Source organism: Schistosoma mansoni, chromosome 7, assembly GCF_000237925.1.
Source record: "Schistosoma mansoni strain Puerto Rico chromosome 7, complete genome".
Lineage (NCBI taxonomy): Eukaryota > Metazoa > Platyhelminthes > Trematoda > Strigeidida > Schistosomatidae > Schistosoma > Schistosoma mansoni.
The window spans coordinates 2301345-2318561 of NC_031501.1; the positions used below are offsets into that span (position 1 = coordinate 2301345).

Here is a 17217-nt window from a genome sequence, read left to right on the forward strand (position 1 = left end):
GTTGATGTTCACTCTGAGACTCAAACCCAGTACCTTTTGCTTCAAACTCCATCACGTTATCCACTCAGCTACAGAGTCCTGATAGCCACTTGCTTGTGCAATATGGTGAAGTTTGAATTAACTTAGTATTGTTTGTTTGAATCTTCTCATTGAAGTTTTAGGACTGAAACTGGTCAGTCTCTTATTGGCATATGTGCATACTGTGCGTATTGCTTCGATATTGTGGATAAGGCGATGGAGTTTGAAGAGAAAGGTATTGGGTTTGAGTCTCAGAGTGAACATCAACTCTGAGTTGCAGGTACATCCAGTAGACGAGTCCCAAATAGGACGAAGTGGCGTGCGTTCTGGATTCCACTGCTAGCCACTATTCATCTTTGCTTACTATATACAGATGTGTTTTTCTATTTATATTCATTAATATAATTGTTTCTAGGTTATAAAAACAACTAACAAGAGGTAATCCTTAATCGATTTATATATAATACTGTTATTATATTAATTCTAATGCTTCAAGATGATAGTAACAATATGAAGTTAAATTACATAATAGAATTTAATCAATTAACTTGAATATTTGAAGTTCAAATGATAAGACATAACATAAAGTAAAAGTATCAATCAATAATTCAAGAGTAAAATAAAGTAACCATGTCAATCGCTGTTTTTTTTTAATTATTATTAAATTTCATAGATTATACCATAAACTGATCTTAGTTAGATAACAATTGAAAGCTAGGGAATGTCAGATATTTGTTCCGTCTTAGTATTCAACTCTTCCGAAGTGTTCAACCACGATTGCATAGGAGATTGAACACTGGACCTTCACACCTCGTAGACCATTGAGTTGGTACCCTTACTTACTTACTTACCTACTTACTTACTTACTCACTTACTTACCTACTTACTCACTTACTTACTCACTTACTCACTCACTTACTTACTCACTTACTTACTCACTTACTTACTTACTTACTTACTTACTTACTTACTTACGCCTGTTACTCTCAATAGAGCATAGGATGCTGACCAGCATTCTCCAGCCCACTCTGTCCTGAGCCTTCCTTTATAGTTCTATCTAGTTTTTGTTCATTCTTCTCATGTCTGTATCCATTTCTCGGCGTAATGTGTTCTTTAGTCTTCCTCTACTTCTTTGGCCTTCAGGATTCCATGTGAGAGCTTGTCTTGTGACGCAGTTGGGTGATTTCTTCAAAGTGTGCCCAATCCACTTCCAGTGCTTCTTCCTGATTTTTTCCTCCACTGGAACCTGGTTTGTTGTCTCCCACAGAAGCTTGTTGCTGATAGTATCTGGCCAACGGATCCGAAGTATTTTGCGTAGAGAACTGTTAATAAACACCTTTATCTTCTGGATGATGGCTTTCTTAGTTCTCCACGTCTCCGCCTCATACAGTAGAACTGTCTTGACATTTGTATTGAAAATTCCGATCTTGGTGTTGGTTGACAATTATTTCAAGTTCCGGATGTTCTTCAGTTGTAAATATGCTGTTCTTGCTTTGCCGAACCGCAAAGGAATGTCAGATATTTGTTCCGTCTCAGTATTCAATTCTTTCGAAGTGTTCATCCATGATTTTATAGGAGATTGAAAACTGGAATTTCACACCTTGTAGACCATTGAGTTGGAACCCAGTGTTCTTTTTTATTTCTAATTCGTGTTATCGTATCCTCTAGAATATCGGGAATCGCTTCTTAAAATTAGTCACCAGTGTGTACATGATTAACGCTAAGTTTAAAGAGGTTTTAAAGACTATTGAATTGCACAGTTTACATTATGGATTGTTATATGTGTTAAGTCTGGTGACTCTACCTAATTACTGTTCAAATCTGTTATTTAATGATTAAAAGTTTACTGTCTCAACCCTTAAACTATCGTTTCAAAACAATGAAATAAAAAACTTGCTCAAGTACACTTTAAACTCTTAAGTTGAAACAATTAAATAAAGTGCACATGTTTTAAGTGTTACAGGTTAATATTATAGCCAAACAATCATCGTAAACAAAGTTGATCTCGATAGCTTTTCATCTTCATGTATTGAAAACTATTTCTGAGTTGACATACCCATATAAACAATGATAATCTTAATATTATATATTTTATAGTGCTCTGGTTCGAGACTGGTAGGTCCTGGGTTCGAATCTCGTGAGGCGAGACCGTGGATGCGCACCTCTGAAGAGTCTCGAAGTAGGATGAAACGGCCGTCCAGTGCTTCCAGGTTTTCTATGGTAGTCTAGCTTCAATTGACTCATGATTTCAACTATATACAATACAGAATTCTCAACGTCCATTAATTTAACAGGTTCTGTGGTTTGCGCTACTGATCTCGACAGACATAAATAGTATGTATAGTCAATCGAAAGTGGTGGCAGAAGGTTATAAAGATCGAAGAAAAAAGAACGAGGACAGCGAATGATTGGTGAGGAAACGAAGAGACAATCAAGTATGACACCATTGATTGATATTTTACAAATGGAGTGTTTGCTGCATGGTTCTCAGATTTTACTAAGATATTCTGTAATTTTGTGTTCAAATAAATTTGGTTGTGCCCACTTGTGTTCTCGTTCACTACAGTTCCTCTTAATCTTCAGTTTTCAATCCTTGTCTAATTGAAGTCAGTCATTCATGTATACTTTGGAAGTTCAACAACTCCCGCAAAATGTCCTATACTACGTACGACTATTTGTTCACTAATGACTAACTTTGAGAGGAAATTCCTTTGTTTTAATGAGAAGCTGTAGTTAATGGAGCTCGAACTTGTCACGTATGAGATAGTTATATTAACCGTAGATAACGAAAGATTGTCACAATGCGATCTGGTTGAAGCTAGATATTTATATCATCGGATGTCGACTCAGTGGTCTAAAGGTTAAGAGTCTACGCGCGAGACCTAAATTTTAGGATTTGATGGGTCCGAATGGAGTATATGGTTTACATCCGAAAAAATAGCACTTCTTAGTTGTTTGAAAAATTTCAAGTTTCTATCCATAATCATATTCACAATAGGTAATCAACAGGAGTTTATATCCCCACTATCGACTAATGTAGAAGTAAAATTCACGACCTTTTATCAAGATATCTTTACTGAGAAGGTTCAATCGTTTTAAAGATAAAACAAGTAAGTATCAATATTTTATCCGTATTTAAAATATCCAAGTCAGTCAATGTTATCAATGTAGACAACTGAAATTTATCTAAGTGGTTTAATAGGTAAGAAACAATCGCAGTCTATGAGGGTGATGAATTTCAACCCTATAAAAGTTGTAGATATGTACATTGTTGTGAAATTCTCATACTAAGAACTGTCATCTATCTTTTATTTATTTAAACACATAAATATTGGTACAACGAAGCACCAGATATATATGCGCCACACTAATCTCATTTGATTTGTGTGAGGGCTATGATACTGCTCAGGTGCCCAAACTGAAACAGCTGGTTTTCTTAGGGGACCACACCCGGAGCCTTTGACTTGAAGATCTGATCCACAACGCAGTGGAGCATCATGAGGAGATGAAGTCCCATGGTAGCTGGTGACCAACGATTGATTCATACGCCATTTTTTCCCTCAGGATACTGGAAGTAATGTGCACCCTTGGTTTTGAATGAGGGTTTTCCAACTCCCCTAGGCGGGTCCTTCATATCCACCAACCCGGTTATAGCGTCGGACATTCGCTTTTCGTCCTCTCAATTTCGTAAACAACAATAATGCCATGAGAAGGCCGTGAGTAGGACTTCCCTGTTAGAGGCTATATACGCGTGGCCATATGAGAGCATTTCAAGAGTGAGAGTGGACTCTCCTCACTCTCGGCCTTACCAAGGCATTTTCTAAAAGTTTCAATCTATGATAATAAAAATCATCTCAAACTAATATCTACAATTACTATTAACTAACTTTTTTTTAAAAAGTACAAAACAGAAATGAAAACCGAATGTTTATCTTCCGATATGTTTTGTTATTTGTTTGTTTGTTTTTTTTGTTGGTTGTCAATATTTACACATTATTAACATTGCATGAAACAACTTACACCACACACACACACAAATCAATATTTGTTAGAAACAGTGAAATCACATTTTTCATCATCTTAAAACTAGAATGAAGACATGTACTAATCGCGAAGCAAACAAACAACCAAACAAAGAAACAAATCAGAAGGGGATTTGTGGAGATTTCAGTATTTTCATAGTTGAAATCATGAGTCAATTGAAGCTAGACCACCATCGAAAACCTGGAAGCACTGGACGGCTGTTTCGTCCTATTATGGGACTCCTCAGCAGTGCGCACCCACGATCCCGCACCCGCGAGGTTCGAACCCAGGACCTAACAAATATTGTAACATTCATTATGAAAATTTATCATCTGTTGAGTAAAGGAAAGGTAAGGGTAAATTAGTCGGAATTCATAATTTACCACAAGAAGTAATATCATCAAGAATGGATCTCTATCGAAATCCAGAGTCAGGATTGGAGAAAGGAGCCATAAGAAGACTGTAATTAATGACAGTTGAAAAAGAGTATAGAATATACAGAAGCCAATAAGAGAATGAGGAGAAGTATTAGAGCTGACAAGTGGAAATACGTGAAAGATATACCAGTCACAGTGGACAAGGCTGAAAGAGAAGAAAACATCAGACATATAAATAGATGTTCTTGAATGGCTAGTGAGAAGTTATGTCTACGGGGTTTCAATATATCATGTGTGGGATAGTGTTCATTAGATAATCCATGGTGAAAAATCACAGTTGATTGTACTATTGGATCCTAACCTAGTGGTTTGAATAGGTAGATGTTCACTATGAGAACTGAAGATGTTGAGTACGATCCTTTGATGAATTCGTTAATAAGAAATGATGATTAGTTTCAAACTGAAATGAAACTGTAAAGTGTTCTACATGGATGCTTGTTATTAACTTTTAAGTAGCTTTCTATATCTTTGAACTACTTCTACATATGAACTTACATAATAGAGGAAGGGTGTGAGATAGGAGCGAATTATTTACTTTAATATCGATCAGTGTACAAAAATGGGTATGCTTATTGACAGTTATAGGAGAAAACATGTATTACTAAATTGCGTTTCTTTCAATATTTCAAATTGAGAATATCCAAAATATCGATTCTTTTAGAAACTTCCGGAACTATACTAAATATAGTAAGAACATAAGTAGTCATCCAATCAAAACGTTTCTGAGGCGCTTCTATTCAACGCTAATTGGATAAAATGTTTCTAGTCGTTTCTTGGTTCTTCTAGACTTTGTTGCAGGACATTTGTGAACTCCCGACGGAAACAACTATCCAGTACGCCCTGATTTCTAATGCTGCCTCTATGGCGAATTCAACATATGTACTACTGAATATGAGTTTTAAAAATGAAGTCTTTTTGAAATTGCAAACTAGGTCCTATTTGATAGCGTTGGTTTAATGGTTAATTGGTTGAGAATATTGAATGACATGGATTAGCGTCACTCGCAATGGAATAGACACATTGACTCTTTAGCTGCCTTTAGATCTTGAATCCTTTATGCATTCTTTCTTCTCAGACAATATCCTCTGTACGTAATCCACAAATGCTAGTACTGTTACTACTTCTATTATCACAGAATTTGTTGTAATAATTTACACTTGCTGTGCTGATATGGTATAGGAATTTGAACCGATGGACATGCGTACCAATTTCTAAGTTGCTTATGAATGACGGATTTGTTTCATTACACTTACATAGAAACGAAGATGGAAGCCTTAGACTCGCAAAAGTATTTAAAACCGTTACAGTTACAACTTTATTTCCAAACTTAGCTTCACTATTTAAGTGATATTGTAAAGGAATATCTTCGAGATATTTCCCCTTGTTCTAATAATCGTTGTTATGATAACTCCTCAACAGTGCATACGTTTCAGAAGACAATACACAACAGTCACTACAGCTTAATTTCACATTGCACAGATCAAATGACCACCGAGTATACAAAGCGGATACGAATATGGATGAATGAGTAGGAATTGAGAAGCATGAGAAAAAGTCATCATGCGCTTTTCGCAACTAACATTTGAGCTAGTAAGCAGAGTATACGTGTGAGCTGTAATACAGGACCATTCATATATGTTCAAAGGGGGATAGGAATACTAATATAAAGATATAGGCAAACTGAGTGGGACTATAATTTATGGAAGACCTTTTGAGAGATGCCTAGGTAACCTTGAGAAGATTCAACTACATAGTAGGGTCAATAGAGAGTTATAGATTGATGTAAATAATTAGAATTAAGAAGAAATTTTGATATTTAGGTTTTTCATCATGAACTAATAATAGCTATAATATCAAAAAGCTATTTAGCCATATGAATAAATGAACTTCAGATCGAAATCCAAGACTTGCTATCATTAATTTCATCGGTTATACCATAAATCATAGTCTCGTAACAAACTCAAGTGAACATGAAAATGTTATAATACTATCCACATAAAAATTGATGTAAACGATGAAAAATAGAATTCTTAAACTAGAAAACTCGATGGAGTTGAAAACTAATTAATTATTATCAATAAAGATGAATGGTGGCTAGCATTTGAATCCAGGACACATGTTTAGTCTTATTCGGAACTCGTCAGCTGAATGTACCTACATCCTGGAGTCAGTGTTCACTCCGGAACTGTAACCCAGTACTGTTTGCTCCAAAAACACCTTTGAGTTATCCACTTAGCTACTGAATCTTAATAACCACTAGCCACTAGGACAAAACGTGTGTCATGGATTCCACTGCTAGTCACTATCCTTCTCTGCATATAATCCTCGTAACTTAAAGCAATATCGAGGCAATCTGTGCAGGGCATACATATGCCAATAAGAAACAGATCAATTGTAGTCCTAAACATTAATGAGAAGATTCAAACAAACAATAAAATTATAGTTGAAGGCATGAGTCAATTGAAGCTAGACCACCAAGGAAAACCTGGAAGCACTGGACAGCCGTTTCGTTCTATTGTGGGACTCCTGAGCAGTGCGCATCTACGAGTGCTCTGGTGCGAGACTGGTAGGTCCTAGGTTTGAATCTCGCGAATCGAGATCGTGGATGCGCACTGCCACTGACGAGTTTCACGATCTGACGAGACGGCCGTCTGGTGCCTGCTGGTTGCCGTTGGTGGACCAGCTTCAGTTGCCTCATGCCTCCAACGCCGAATTACTGAAATCTCCACAAAAGCCCTTCTGATAAGCATAAAATTAACTTATTAATTATGTCATTAAACTATCAATCTATTGATTGTATCACAAACTAATCTATATCAAATGCCATTTTTAAAAAAGATACAAATCTAGACACCTAAAAATTCCTTTCAAGTAATAAGTTAGCACTAAAGTGAATTGACTCATTTAATCAAATAAAAGAATAATTTGAACTACAGGTGAATCCATTGATTCTATATGAAGTACCAAACGCACAAAAAAGAAGACACTAACTACTAACTTAGCAACACACTATTCAAAAAAAACAAAAAAAGATTTTTTTTTAGTAGTCACTCATGTTGTTATATCACCATGACTATACACATCTATTTAATGATGTTGTTAACACTATGTGTCAATTCTAATCATAATTAAATTTGGTTTATGATGATTTTCTATTTAAGTCTATTTTCATGTGTCATTTCTGTAACTGTAACAAATTGTATTTCTTTCATATATAATATAAAGATGTTTATGAGTACTTTGTCTATATTGTATCTGTTTACTTGTTTGCTTTTGATACATTATGTACATGATTCATATCTAACTAGATTGAATAGAATATTTTATGTACTTCAACTAGTTTATATACTTGAAATCATGAGTCAGTTGAAGCTAGATCACCGTGGAAAACCTGGAAGCACAAGACGGCCGTTTCATCCTATTATGGCACTCCTCAGTGGTAATGTACACCCACGATCCCGCCTCACGAGATTCGAACTTAGGACCTACCAGTCTCGCGCGAGAGCACTTAACCGACAGACCACTGAGCTGTCATCCAACGAAATAAAATAAGGGAATAAATTAACTGACCTATTTAAAACTAAAATACTTTGTGATTCATGCATATAATATCAGAAGAGATTTGTGGATATTATAATAATTTCAATAGTTGAGATCTCAACTAGTGACTGGCGTCAAGAGGTATTTCCTGGAGTTCTAGTGAGAAGCACTAACCAGTGGAGTTTAACCGGGTCTATTGTGAGAGTGTAACTCACTGAAGACAATGGTAGATGTGTCGCTCAATTTCGTGGGTCGGTTGAAGAAAGAAGTTAACACCGTTGGATGCCGGCCAGCTCAGTGGTCTACAGGTTAAGCGCTGGAGCAAAAATTGAACATCGATTGAAGATTTTACCATTAAAAGTGGTGTAAAATATGCTTTATTTATCTCATAATGCATAACTTCAGTCGGTAAACATAAATGTTTGTTTATTGAGCAAAAAATGTAGATCTTGAGATAAAAGTGATACTAATTAGAAGGGGTTTTTTGTGGAGATTTAGTATTTTCATAGTTTTTATTTTATTTATTTATTTAAACACATATATATTGGTACAAAAGGGCACCAGGTACATATGCGCCACACAAAATAATGAAAGTAGGAAGAGAAGGGATGAAAAGATAAGGCGGACTGAAATGTACAACCAGAAGACTCTTTCAGTTAGGAAAGTTAGAACCATTCTTTATGTAGAAAGTAAAAGAAGGTTGCAGCAGGATCGCCACTGGCTTCTATTCTGAGCCATATCTGATAACGTCTCTAGCCACTGTGTTGCACCATCTCTCGGACCCCAACCAGGGAGTCGTGAAGGACCAACGGAAGCTAGCCCTTTGCAGCTCTCTTTCATGCCACGACACCATGTCATACACTGACCTCCTCTCCGCTTTTTCCAACCAGTCCCAGGGTCGGCAAATAATGCACGATGTGGAAGTCTCTGGGACGACATTCGTAAAACATGTCCAAGCCACCGAAGTCGGTGTTTCAAGATGGTGACACCAATTGAATTATCGTCTCTGCGCCCGAACACACGATGCCGAACCTCTGCATTACTAACATGGCGTTGCCACTGTATGTCAGCAATCCTTCGAAGACAACGATGATCGAACACAGAGAGTAGTCTAACATCCTCAACTCGGAGAGGCCAGGTTTCACAAGCATAGAGCAAAACTGCTCTCACCGACGCGTTGTAGATCCGACCTTTTACAGCCAGACTAACATCACGAAGGCGCCAAAGATGACCCAGATTGGCATAAGCCGCTCTGGCTTTCATTATACGTGCATCAATCTCATCACTCATGCCACCGCCAGCATTTATGTAGCTACCTAGATACACGAACTTCTCAACTACTTCAATCTGCTCACCATCTAGGGTGAGTACAGGATGAGAATCCTGTCAGTCTTGTAAGAGTACCTTGCACTTGGAGGGTGCAAAGCACATGCCGTACCTGCGGACACTGATTGCCAACTGATTAAGTGCGGATTGCATGCCTTGGGCATTATCGCACAGTAAGACAATATCATCCGCATACTCGAGGTCGAGAAGTCGTTCTCCAGGCAACATATCCACACCGCCATTACTTACATCCATCAGAGCTGTTCCCAGGATGTCGTCGATGGCAAAGTTGAAGAGGAATGGTGAGATCGGGCAACCCTGCCTAACCCCACTGCTCGAATGGAACAAGGGAGAAAGGTGGTTGTGTGCCCTCACTCTGCCTGAGGTGTTCGTGTACAGGGTTTTTAAGATGTTAATGAACTTCTCAGGCACACCCTTCTTCAATAGACAATCCCAGAGAACAGTCCTGTCCAACGAATCGAAGGCCGCCCTGATATCAAGAAACACTACGATTGTTGGCCTGCGATAAGTATGACGGTGTTCTAACATTTGGCGAAGGGTGAAGATGTGATCAATGCATCCTCGACCAGAACGAAAACCAGCCTGCTCCTCGCGAGTCAATCGTTCTCGGGTTTTAAACAACCTACGAAGAATGATAGAAGCCAATAGTTTGGACGCAATCGGAAGTAGACTTATCCCCCGATAGTTATTGCAGGAACAACGTGAACCCTTTTTAAAGATAGGGACGACTATTGACTCATTCCATGATGTTGGAACACTTTCTTGCTCCCAAACCTTTCCAAACAACACAGTCAATTCCTTAGTCAGAAAGTCACCACCATCTTTAAAAAGAGCCGGAGGTAAGTCATCTGGGCCCGGTGATTTGTAACGTTTCAAGAGTTGGAGTTCCTTGCGAACTTCCGCCTCGTTTGGTGGATCAGTCGTCACCGGCCATGGGGGGCAGGACAAACTGGTTGATGTTGCCGGAGCAGCAGGCCAGTTGAACTGCCTTTCGAAAAATTCCGCCCATCGTCCAAGACGTCGAGAGATGTTAGTGATTGGCATCCCGTCATCCTCGTAGATTGTTTCACTCACACCAGACTTCTTGCTGCCAGTGGCTCGGATGAGTTGGAAGAGCTTCCGGCAGTTACCAGATGCAGCTGCTGCTTCCATCTCATTAGCACGCTCCGACCACCAGGCTTCCCGGTCCTTACGCAAGCTTTGCCCGATTTGACTACGTAACAGCCTTCGTTTGTGGTCAAACTCACGGTCACCCGGAGTAGACCGACGGGCTTCGATCAGTTGTAAGGAGCCAGAGGAAACCCAGTGCTTGTAAGCGGGACGTTTCGCGAAGCCGCAAGCGGCTTTACTCGCCATTTTCATGGCGTCGTGAAGATGCAACCAATGCTCATCTATACTTTTCGGTGGGGTGGTAGCTAGCCTAGAGGCTAGCTCCGCTCGATACTTACTTGCAACAGAAGTTGCAGCCAGTTTACTAATATCAATCCGTTGGTGGTGGTCAATCCTTCGGCCACTGAAAAGTAAGGTGAGATTGGTGCAGACCAGGGCATGATCAGACTCCAGATAGGTACTCCAAAAGGAGCGGCAGTCTTGTACACAACCACGCCAGCGGTAGCTGATCGCGATGTGATCAATCTGAGTCCAGGCTTGGGATGCAGAGGGAGGACGCCAGGTAGCACACCGGCGATGACTGTGCCGGAAGTTAGTGCTGGCCAGAAACAGGTTGTGGTCTGTGCACAGTTGCAGCAAACGGTCCCCGTTATCTGTCCTGCGACCAACAAGTCCCCATCGGCCACCTAAACGACTCTCTTCTGTGCCTAGACGCCCGACCTGTGCATTCAAGTCTCCGGCTAGTACTACAATATCTGTCGAACGCGCTTTCTGGAGAAGAACTGTTAACTGATGGTAAAACTCATCCTTGATTGCATCCGGGCTGCAATCTGTCGAGGCATAGGCGGAGATGACGAAAAGACACCGTTTCTCACGCCGATTTCTTCTCACTTTGATGGAACTTTCTAATCTAACAGCACATAACCGACTGTTAATGGGGATCCAATCGATTAGTGCTGCCTCAGCTCTAGCGCTTAGTGCGACACCAACGCCAGCAAGACCAGACGAAGATGCCACAGGGTCCCCGGATAAGCGCACGTGGAACAAGCTTTTCGAGGCGACAGATGGAGAGCGGATTTGTAGTACTTCACTAGAGTCTTGAATACGGGTCTCGGATAGACAACAAACATCAACATTAAGACCTTCCAAAGACATAGCCAGCCCTATCTGTTGTCTGATCTGCATTAGTGTGCGAACGTTGAAGGAAGCCAGTTTGAACGGCGTACGTGGTTTCAGAAAGACTGCTTCAGTATTCATAATCGGTGGAAGCATTCACTTTCAACCAGACAGTGACTGGAGATCGTTTAGATAGGACAGATTTTCCACCAAGAGCGAGCTGCTGCATAAGTTGAAAAGTAAGGTTACACAAATTGGGGATGAAAGGGGGTGAATTAGCGATATGGTAAGTAATAATAATAATAATAATAATGTAAATTGTCTTGCTTCTAATATGAGCAGGAATAGTATCGTCAATAGAGTTCATCATTTCATTCATTTGTGTGTGGGCTGTGATACTGCCCGGGTGCCCAAACCGAAGCAGGTGGTTTTCTTAGGGGGCCACTCCCGGAGCCTTTGACCTAAAGGTCTGATCCACAAGGCAGTGGAGCATCGTGAGGAGATGCAGTCCCATGGTAGCCGGTGACCAATGACAGGTTCTTCCGCCATTCGTTCCATCAGGATACTGGAGCCCATGTGCACCATTGGTTTGGAATCAGGGTTTTCCAACTCCCCTAGGTGGACCCCCCGAGTCCACCATTTTCATAGTTGAAAGCATGAGTCAGTTGAAGCTAGACCACCAAGGAAAACCTGGATTGGTTGAAGTTAGACATTAACACTGTTGGATGACGGCCAGCTCAGTGGTCTAGTGGTTAAGTGATCGTGCGCGAGACTGGTGGACCCTGGGTTCGAATCTCGTGAGGCGGGATCGTGGATGAGCACTGCTGAGGAGTCCCACAATAGGACGAAATGGACGTCCAGTATTTCCAAGTTTTCCATAGTGGTCTAGCTTCAATTGACTCATGATTTCAATATATATATAGAAAAAAATTACTAAAAATCTCCACAAAAAACCCACTTCAATTATTTGTTAAATTGTCTTCGCAAATTTTATCATCTTTCAATCTCAGTCAAAGAGAAAATGGTTCAGTAGTTACGACTCTAATTGTAAATCTGGGTGACATGGGGTTTGAGTCGACCAAAAAGTATCAGTTCCATCATGGTTACAGGTGAAACTTTCTGACAAGTACCAAATAGCATGAAATCTAGGCTGATCAGGGTTTCCTCTAGATTTCTTTCAACTACTATCTTAAATCTTTTGAGTCTGGTTATCTAAAGTGTCTGTTTGAAATATCCTACAATACCTCACTTGTATAATCTTATATTATTCAGTTGTTAATGTTTATACATCTCTCAACGACTCCGATCTAATAAATATAAATGCTCGTGAATATGTGGATTATATACATTGTTCAATGAGTCAGAGGTACAAAACGCACCATTGTAGTCTCTTAGTTGTTGTTGTTTCATCCTTTCTCCGTTTCTAAAGTTATTCTTTCATGATATTGCTGATTTCAGTCGAATTAAAACAAAAAATACCTGGAAGCCTATTATCTTCACAAATATGGATACATTCGTTTATGTGTTTAGTTAGCTTTTCAATCAGTATTTATAGTGAGGAAAACAGCTCGAATTCGAAATGATCAACCGTCATAGTCGATGACATTTTCATGTGAATTGATGGAAGTTTACCAATGTTTAGTCTTAAATACTATTAGAAGTGTGAGGACAGTCATTACTTCCTTCTTGCATACATTGTGGAAGTATACTTCTTTTCGTAGCACACGAAAAGAAAACTAAGTTTAAAGTAGTCTTGAAAACCTGGGAGCATAACTAATCCATTTTTGCAGCAGTTTTTTGAATCTTCTCATTGATGTTCAGAATTACCATCCATCAGTCTCTTATCGCACATAAGCATCCTGTGCGGATTGCCTAGATATAGTCTCCAGTCATAAGGACTATAATGAGATGGATAGTGGCTAGCAGCGAAATACTGGACAAGTCATCTGGATGTACCTCCATCCAAGATTTGATGTTTACTCCGAGACTCGAACCCAGTACCGTTCGCTCCAAACACCATCGAGTTATCCACTTAGCTACTGAGTCCAGATATTCCTGGATCGACTAGTACAATTGGCTCGTAACTACTTCACACTCGATACAGTTAAACTCCACTGGTCACAGTTTACCAGTGGGACCGTTGAGATTATCCCTCAAGATTAGTTACTAGTGATTTAAAAAGATAAATGATTTGAATTGTGAGGATTCCAGGCTTTTTTGCTAGGAAAACGATTTCAGTGTCTACTTGAAGTGTAAATCGCAAACGTGATCAACACAACAAACTGATTTTAGCGCCTGTTAAATTATCTTTATTCTGGAAAGTTCACGTCTCTACTTAAAATAAGTGCTAATCATATCGTCTAGAATGGCAGTAAGACCTCCACAGAACAACACAGAAAATTTAAGATCGATAAAAACAGGATCATATCTTAGTATGTGATTCTTCAGCTGTTCTTATCGACGACCTCGCCAAGAATAGAAACTAGAACCTTTAGTTCCTACGCTTAACTATTAGAAATTGGAATTGTACCAACAGAAGTCGACCCAATAGTTTGAATGGTTAATTATTTACTGAGAAACTTGAAGATACTGTGTTAACTCCCTGATCAGATAGTGAGTTACTACAACTAAGGGGGCCCCAATATCATGATCAGTCAAATTTTCAGTGCTCCCTGATTTCAATGAAATTTCAATTAAGATAAGTTTGTGACAAATACAACCAACAACTTAAACCAATCTCCACAAAACCGCTTTAACTGAATCAAAATAACATTTACTGGAACTTGGAAAACCAAAAATGATACACCAAAGACACAACATTCAGTAAAGTGGTGTGGTATTTCTAAGACATTTAGTCCACTTATTTAGTATAGAAGGGATCTTCCAATACAAATGATTGTGTTTTCACTGGATATTGGAAGTTAGGATATCACTCTTTAAAGCAATGCTTTGGAATTCTCTGTACTTCTTTTTCATATTATTTTTTCTTAAACAAACAATCGTAAAGTAAAATTATGAATATACATAGTACTACTTACTGTTGAATGACTGTAGTAATATTAGTCTGATCCACATGTTTATCAAAACTCCCAATTGATACTTCATTTATATTATCTTGTTTTGATGAAACAGACAATGATGATGATGAAGATAATGTAGAATCTGTAAAATCTTTACTTAATGTACGTTTCCTTGGTATTAAACCAAGTGTTTTACAATATTGTTCATATGTTATAAATCCTGTATGTTCTGGATCAAATAATTCAATCCATTTATGTAAGAATGTTTCTTTATAATGCATTTTAAACATATAATTTTTTAAATCTTCAATTGTAATGACACCACGTTTTTCAGTATCTAAATTATCAAAACATTTACGAAATTCAGCCATAGTTATAGATAGGAAACCAACTCTGGATATATAAGTATAGATAACCTTCTTGAACAATAAGTAACTATACTATATATGTGAAAATGTGGTTTGTTTATTCCAATGCCACGTGTAAAACATATTTTTTTTAAAAAAATTAAAAAAAAATTTTTTTTGTAAATTCATTCGCAGTTTGTATAGCAACCTACGTAGAATCATTCTGATTGGTTAATTTTTAGCAATAATCGATGGGCCGAAAACTAGTCGAATAGAAGACATCTTATGAACTAACCAATCAGATTATTAATCAAATTTTGTGATTCAACCAATCAGATTTTTCCTAATGTTGCATTTGTCTAAAAAAAAATTTATATATATGGATAGTAGAACGACAAACACAACCGGCAGAGGTAGTTATCATGTTATGTCGAATAGCGGGGATTTTTATCTGAATTTTATCATTTCAATGCCTCTAGACGTATTATACAACATGTCGTCTAATCGAATGAAATATCTACTACATAATAAACGAGCAAATTAAACAAATGATGTGGGAGGTAAAATCTGAAAGACTATGTCTTAAAACTGTTATTTGTCTTAGCTAAATATATCATTATTTATGATAGGATATGATATATGAGTTAACTCAGTTTTTTTCAGACAATGTCATCGATTCAAAAGAAAGAAAAAAACGTTAGAAAGAATTTAATATGCAAATGGATTTTATTTGATAGGGTTTTGTGAAGATTGATTAAATGTATAGGTTGTATTCATCAAAAATTAATCTTAGTTTAAGCACTATTGAAAACTAGGGGAGACTGAATGACTGTTTCTTCATAGTATGAGACGCTTTAGCTGTGCCGACCGACAACTTGATAGTAATTGAAGAAAGGACTCTTAGGTCTTATGATGAAAGCCACTACTTCAAATAACCTGTAATATAGCTTAAAAGTTACTCAATATCATATTTGGTCCTTTATGAGGTCGTTCGAGCTCCATATTGAGACGAAAAAACTATCCAGCTAACCCTAGCTGCCAATGGTGCATCAAGTAAGATCAGTCAGTCTATGACGAGTATTGACAATAAAATAGGTTTTATCATCAGTTTATCTTTACGGAATAGACTTAAAGATGGTGAGACAGAATTATTCAGAGAAAACTTAAATTAAATATTGACTCTCTAGAAGAACGCATCTGTTAATTCCCCCAACGATCGAAGACAGAAACTTCAGGACTCAAAGCCATCGCTTAGCACTTAGACTGCGCTCTTCACAAAACATGAGAGTTTTGAGTTAGATCTTCAGTGAGGTCATAGATACATCTTGCTAAATAGTCCCGAACTAGAATGAAACACCTATCCATTGCTTCCGCGTTTACAATGATTATCTAACTAAGGAATTTCATGTTGTAAATTGTATAAGTTTATAGTCCCATATATATCATTGATTTGTATGGCTGACTCTGCATTTAAAAATTCTTAACTTAATAACAAAAGTGTTTCATGTTCTGATCTACAGTAGTAGTGTGATGTGTGTTACTGACGTCGGTAGATATAATTAGTATTTATTACCAATCGAAAGTGGAGTACCTGGCAGCAGAAGGTTTAGAAAATCGAAGAAAAGAGAAGGAAAACAGAAAGTGATTTATATGGAAACGAAGGAACAACAAAGTCTGAGACAATTGATGGATATTTTTCAGATGAAATATTACTGTTCAGTTCCTAGATTTTACCAAGATATTCTGTAACATTTTATTAGAATATATTTGATTGTTCCCATTTATGTCGTCGTTCACTACAGTTGTTATAATGTATATGGATTATCGCTATCAACCAAAATAACTTCTTAATGATACCGACCAACTGATGTCCATCTGGAGTGGAACTCTGAAGTATATTTTTATACTTGTTTTGCATTTATTAGTAAGATGCATCTATAACATTTATTTAGATCAATATTTTTTTGAAATATTTGAACCTACATTACACAAGATCGTAGTTAGTAGATTTACAAACGGACTATTGATAACATGGTTGATTAAATAAGTGTGATAACTGTGATAAATTAGTCTTAAAACTTGAAAAAAACTGGGATTTTCACGATCCAAGACTTAAGACAAAAATTGACGGCAGACAGAAAAGAATCTGTACCTCCGCACTTTTCTAGAGAATGTAATGACACTGAATGATAGATTAGTTAGTCAATATGACATTTAACTGAAAAAATGGATTTCATCACAAAATTATCATAAAACGCA

General features: G+C 37.8%; 1 protein-coding gene across 1 annotated transcript in view; it reads right to left on the reverse strand.

Annotated features, from left to right (window-relative positions):
- The window catches only part of Smp_010670 (putative abnormal long morphology protein 1 (Sp8)), a gene marked incomplete at both ends in the record, with an annotated part of 46533 nt that extends 31551 nt beyond the window's left edge, over positions 1-14982 (reverse strand). Inside the window, one exon of the mRNA XM_018798600.1 lies at positions 14630-14982. Coding sequence (XP_018653525.1) covers positions 14630-14982 — 353 coding nt within the window. The remainder of the gene's footprint in view (positions 1-14629) is intronic.
- Positions 14983-17217: the final 2235 nt, after the last annotated feature.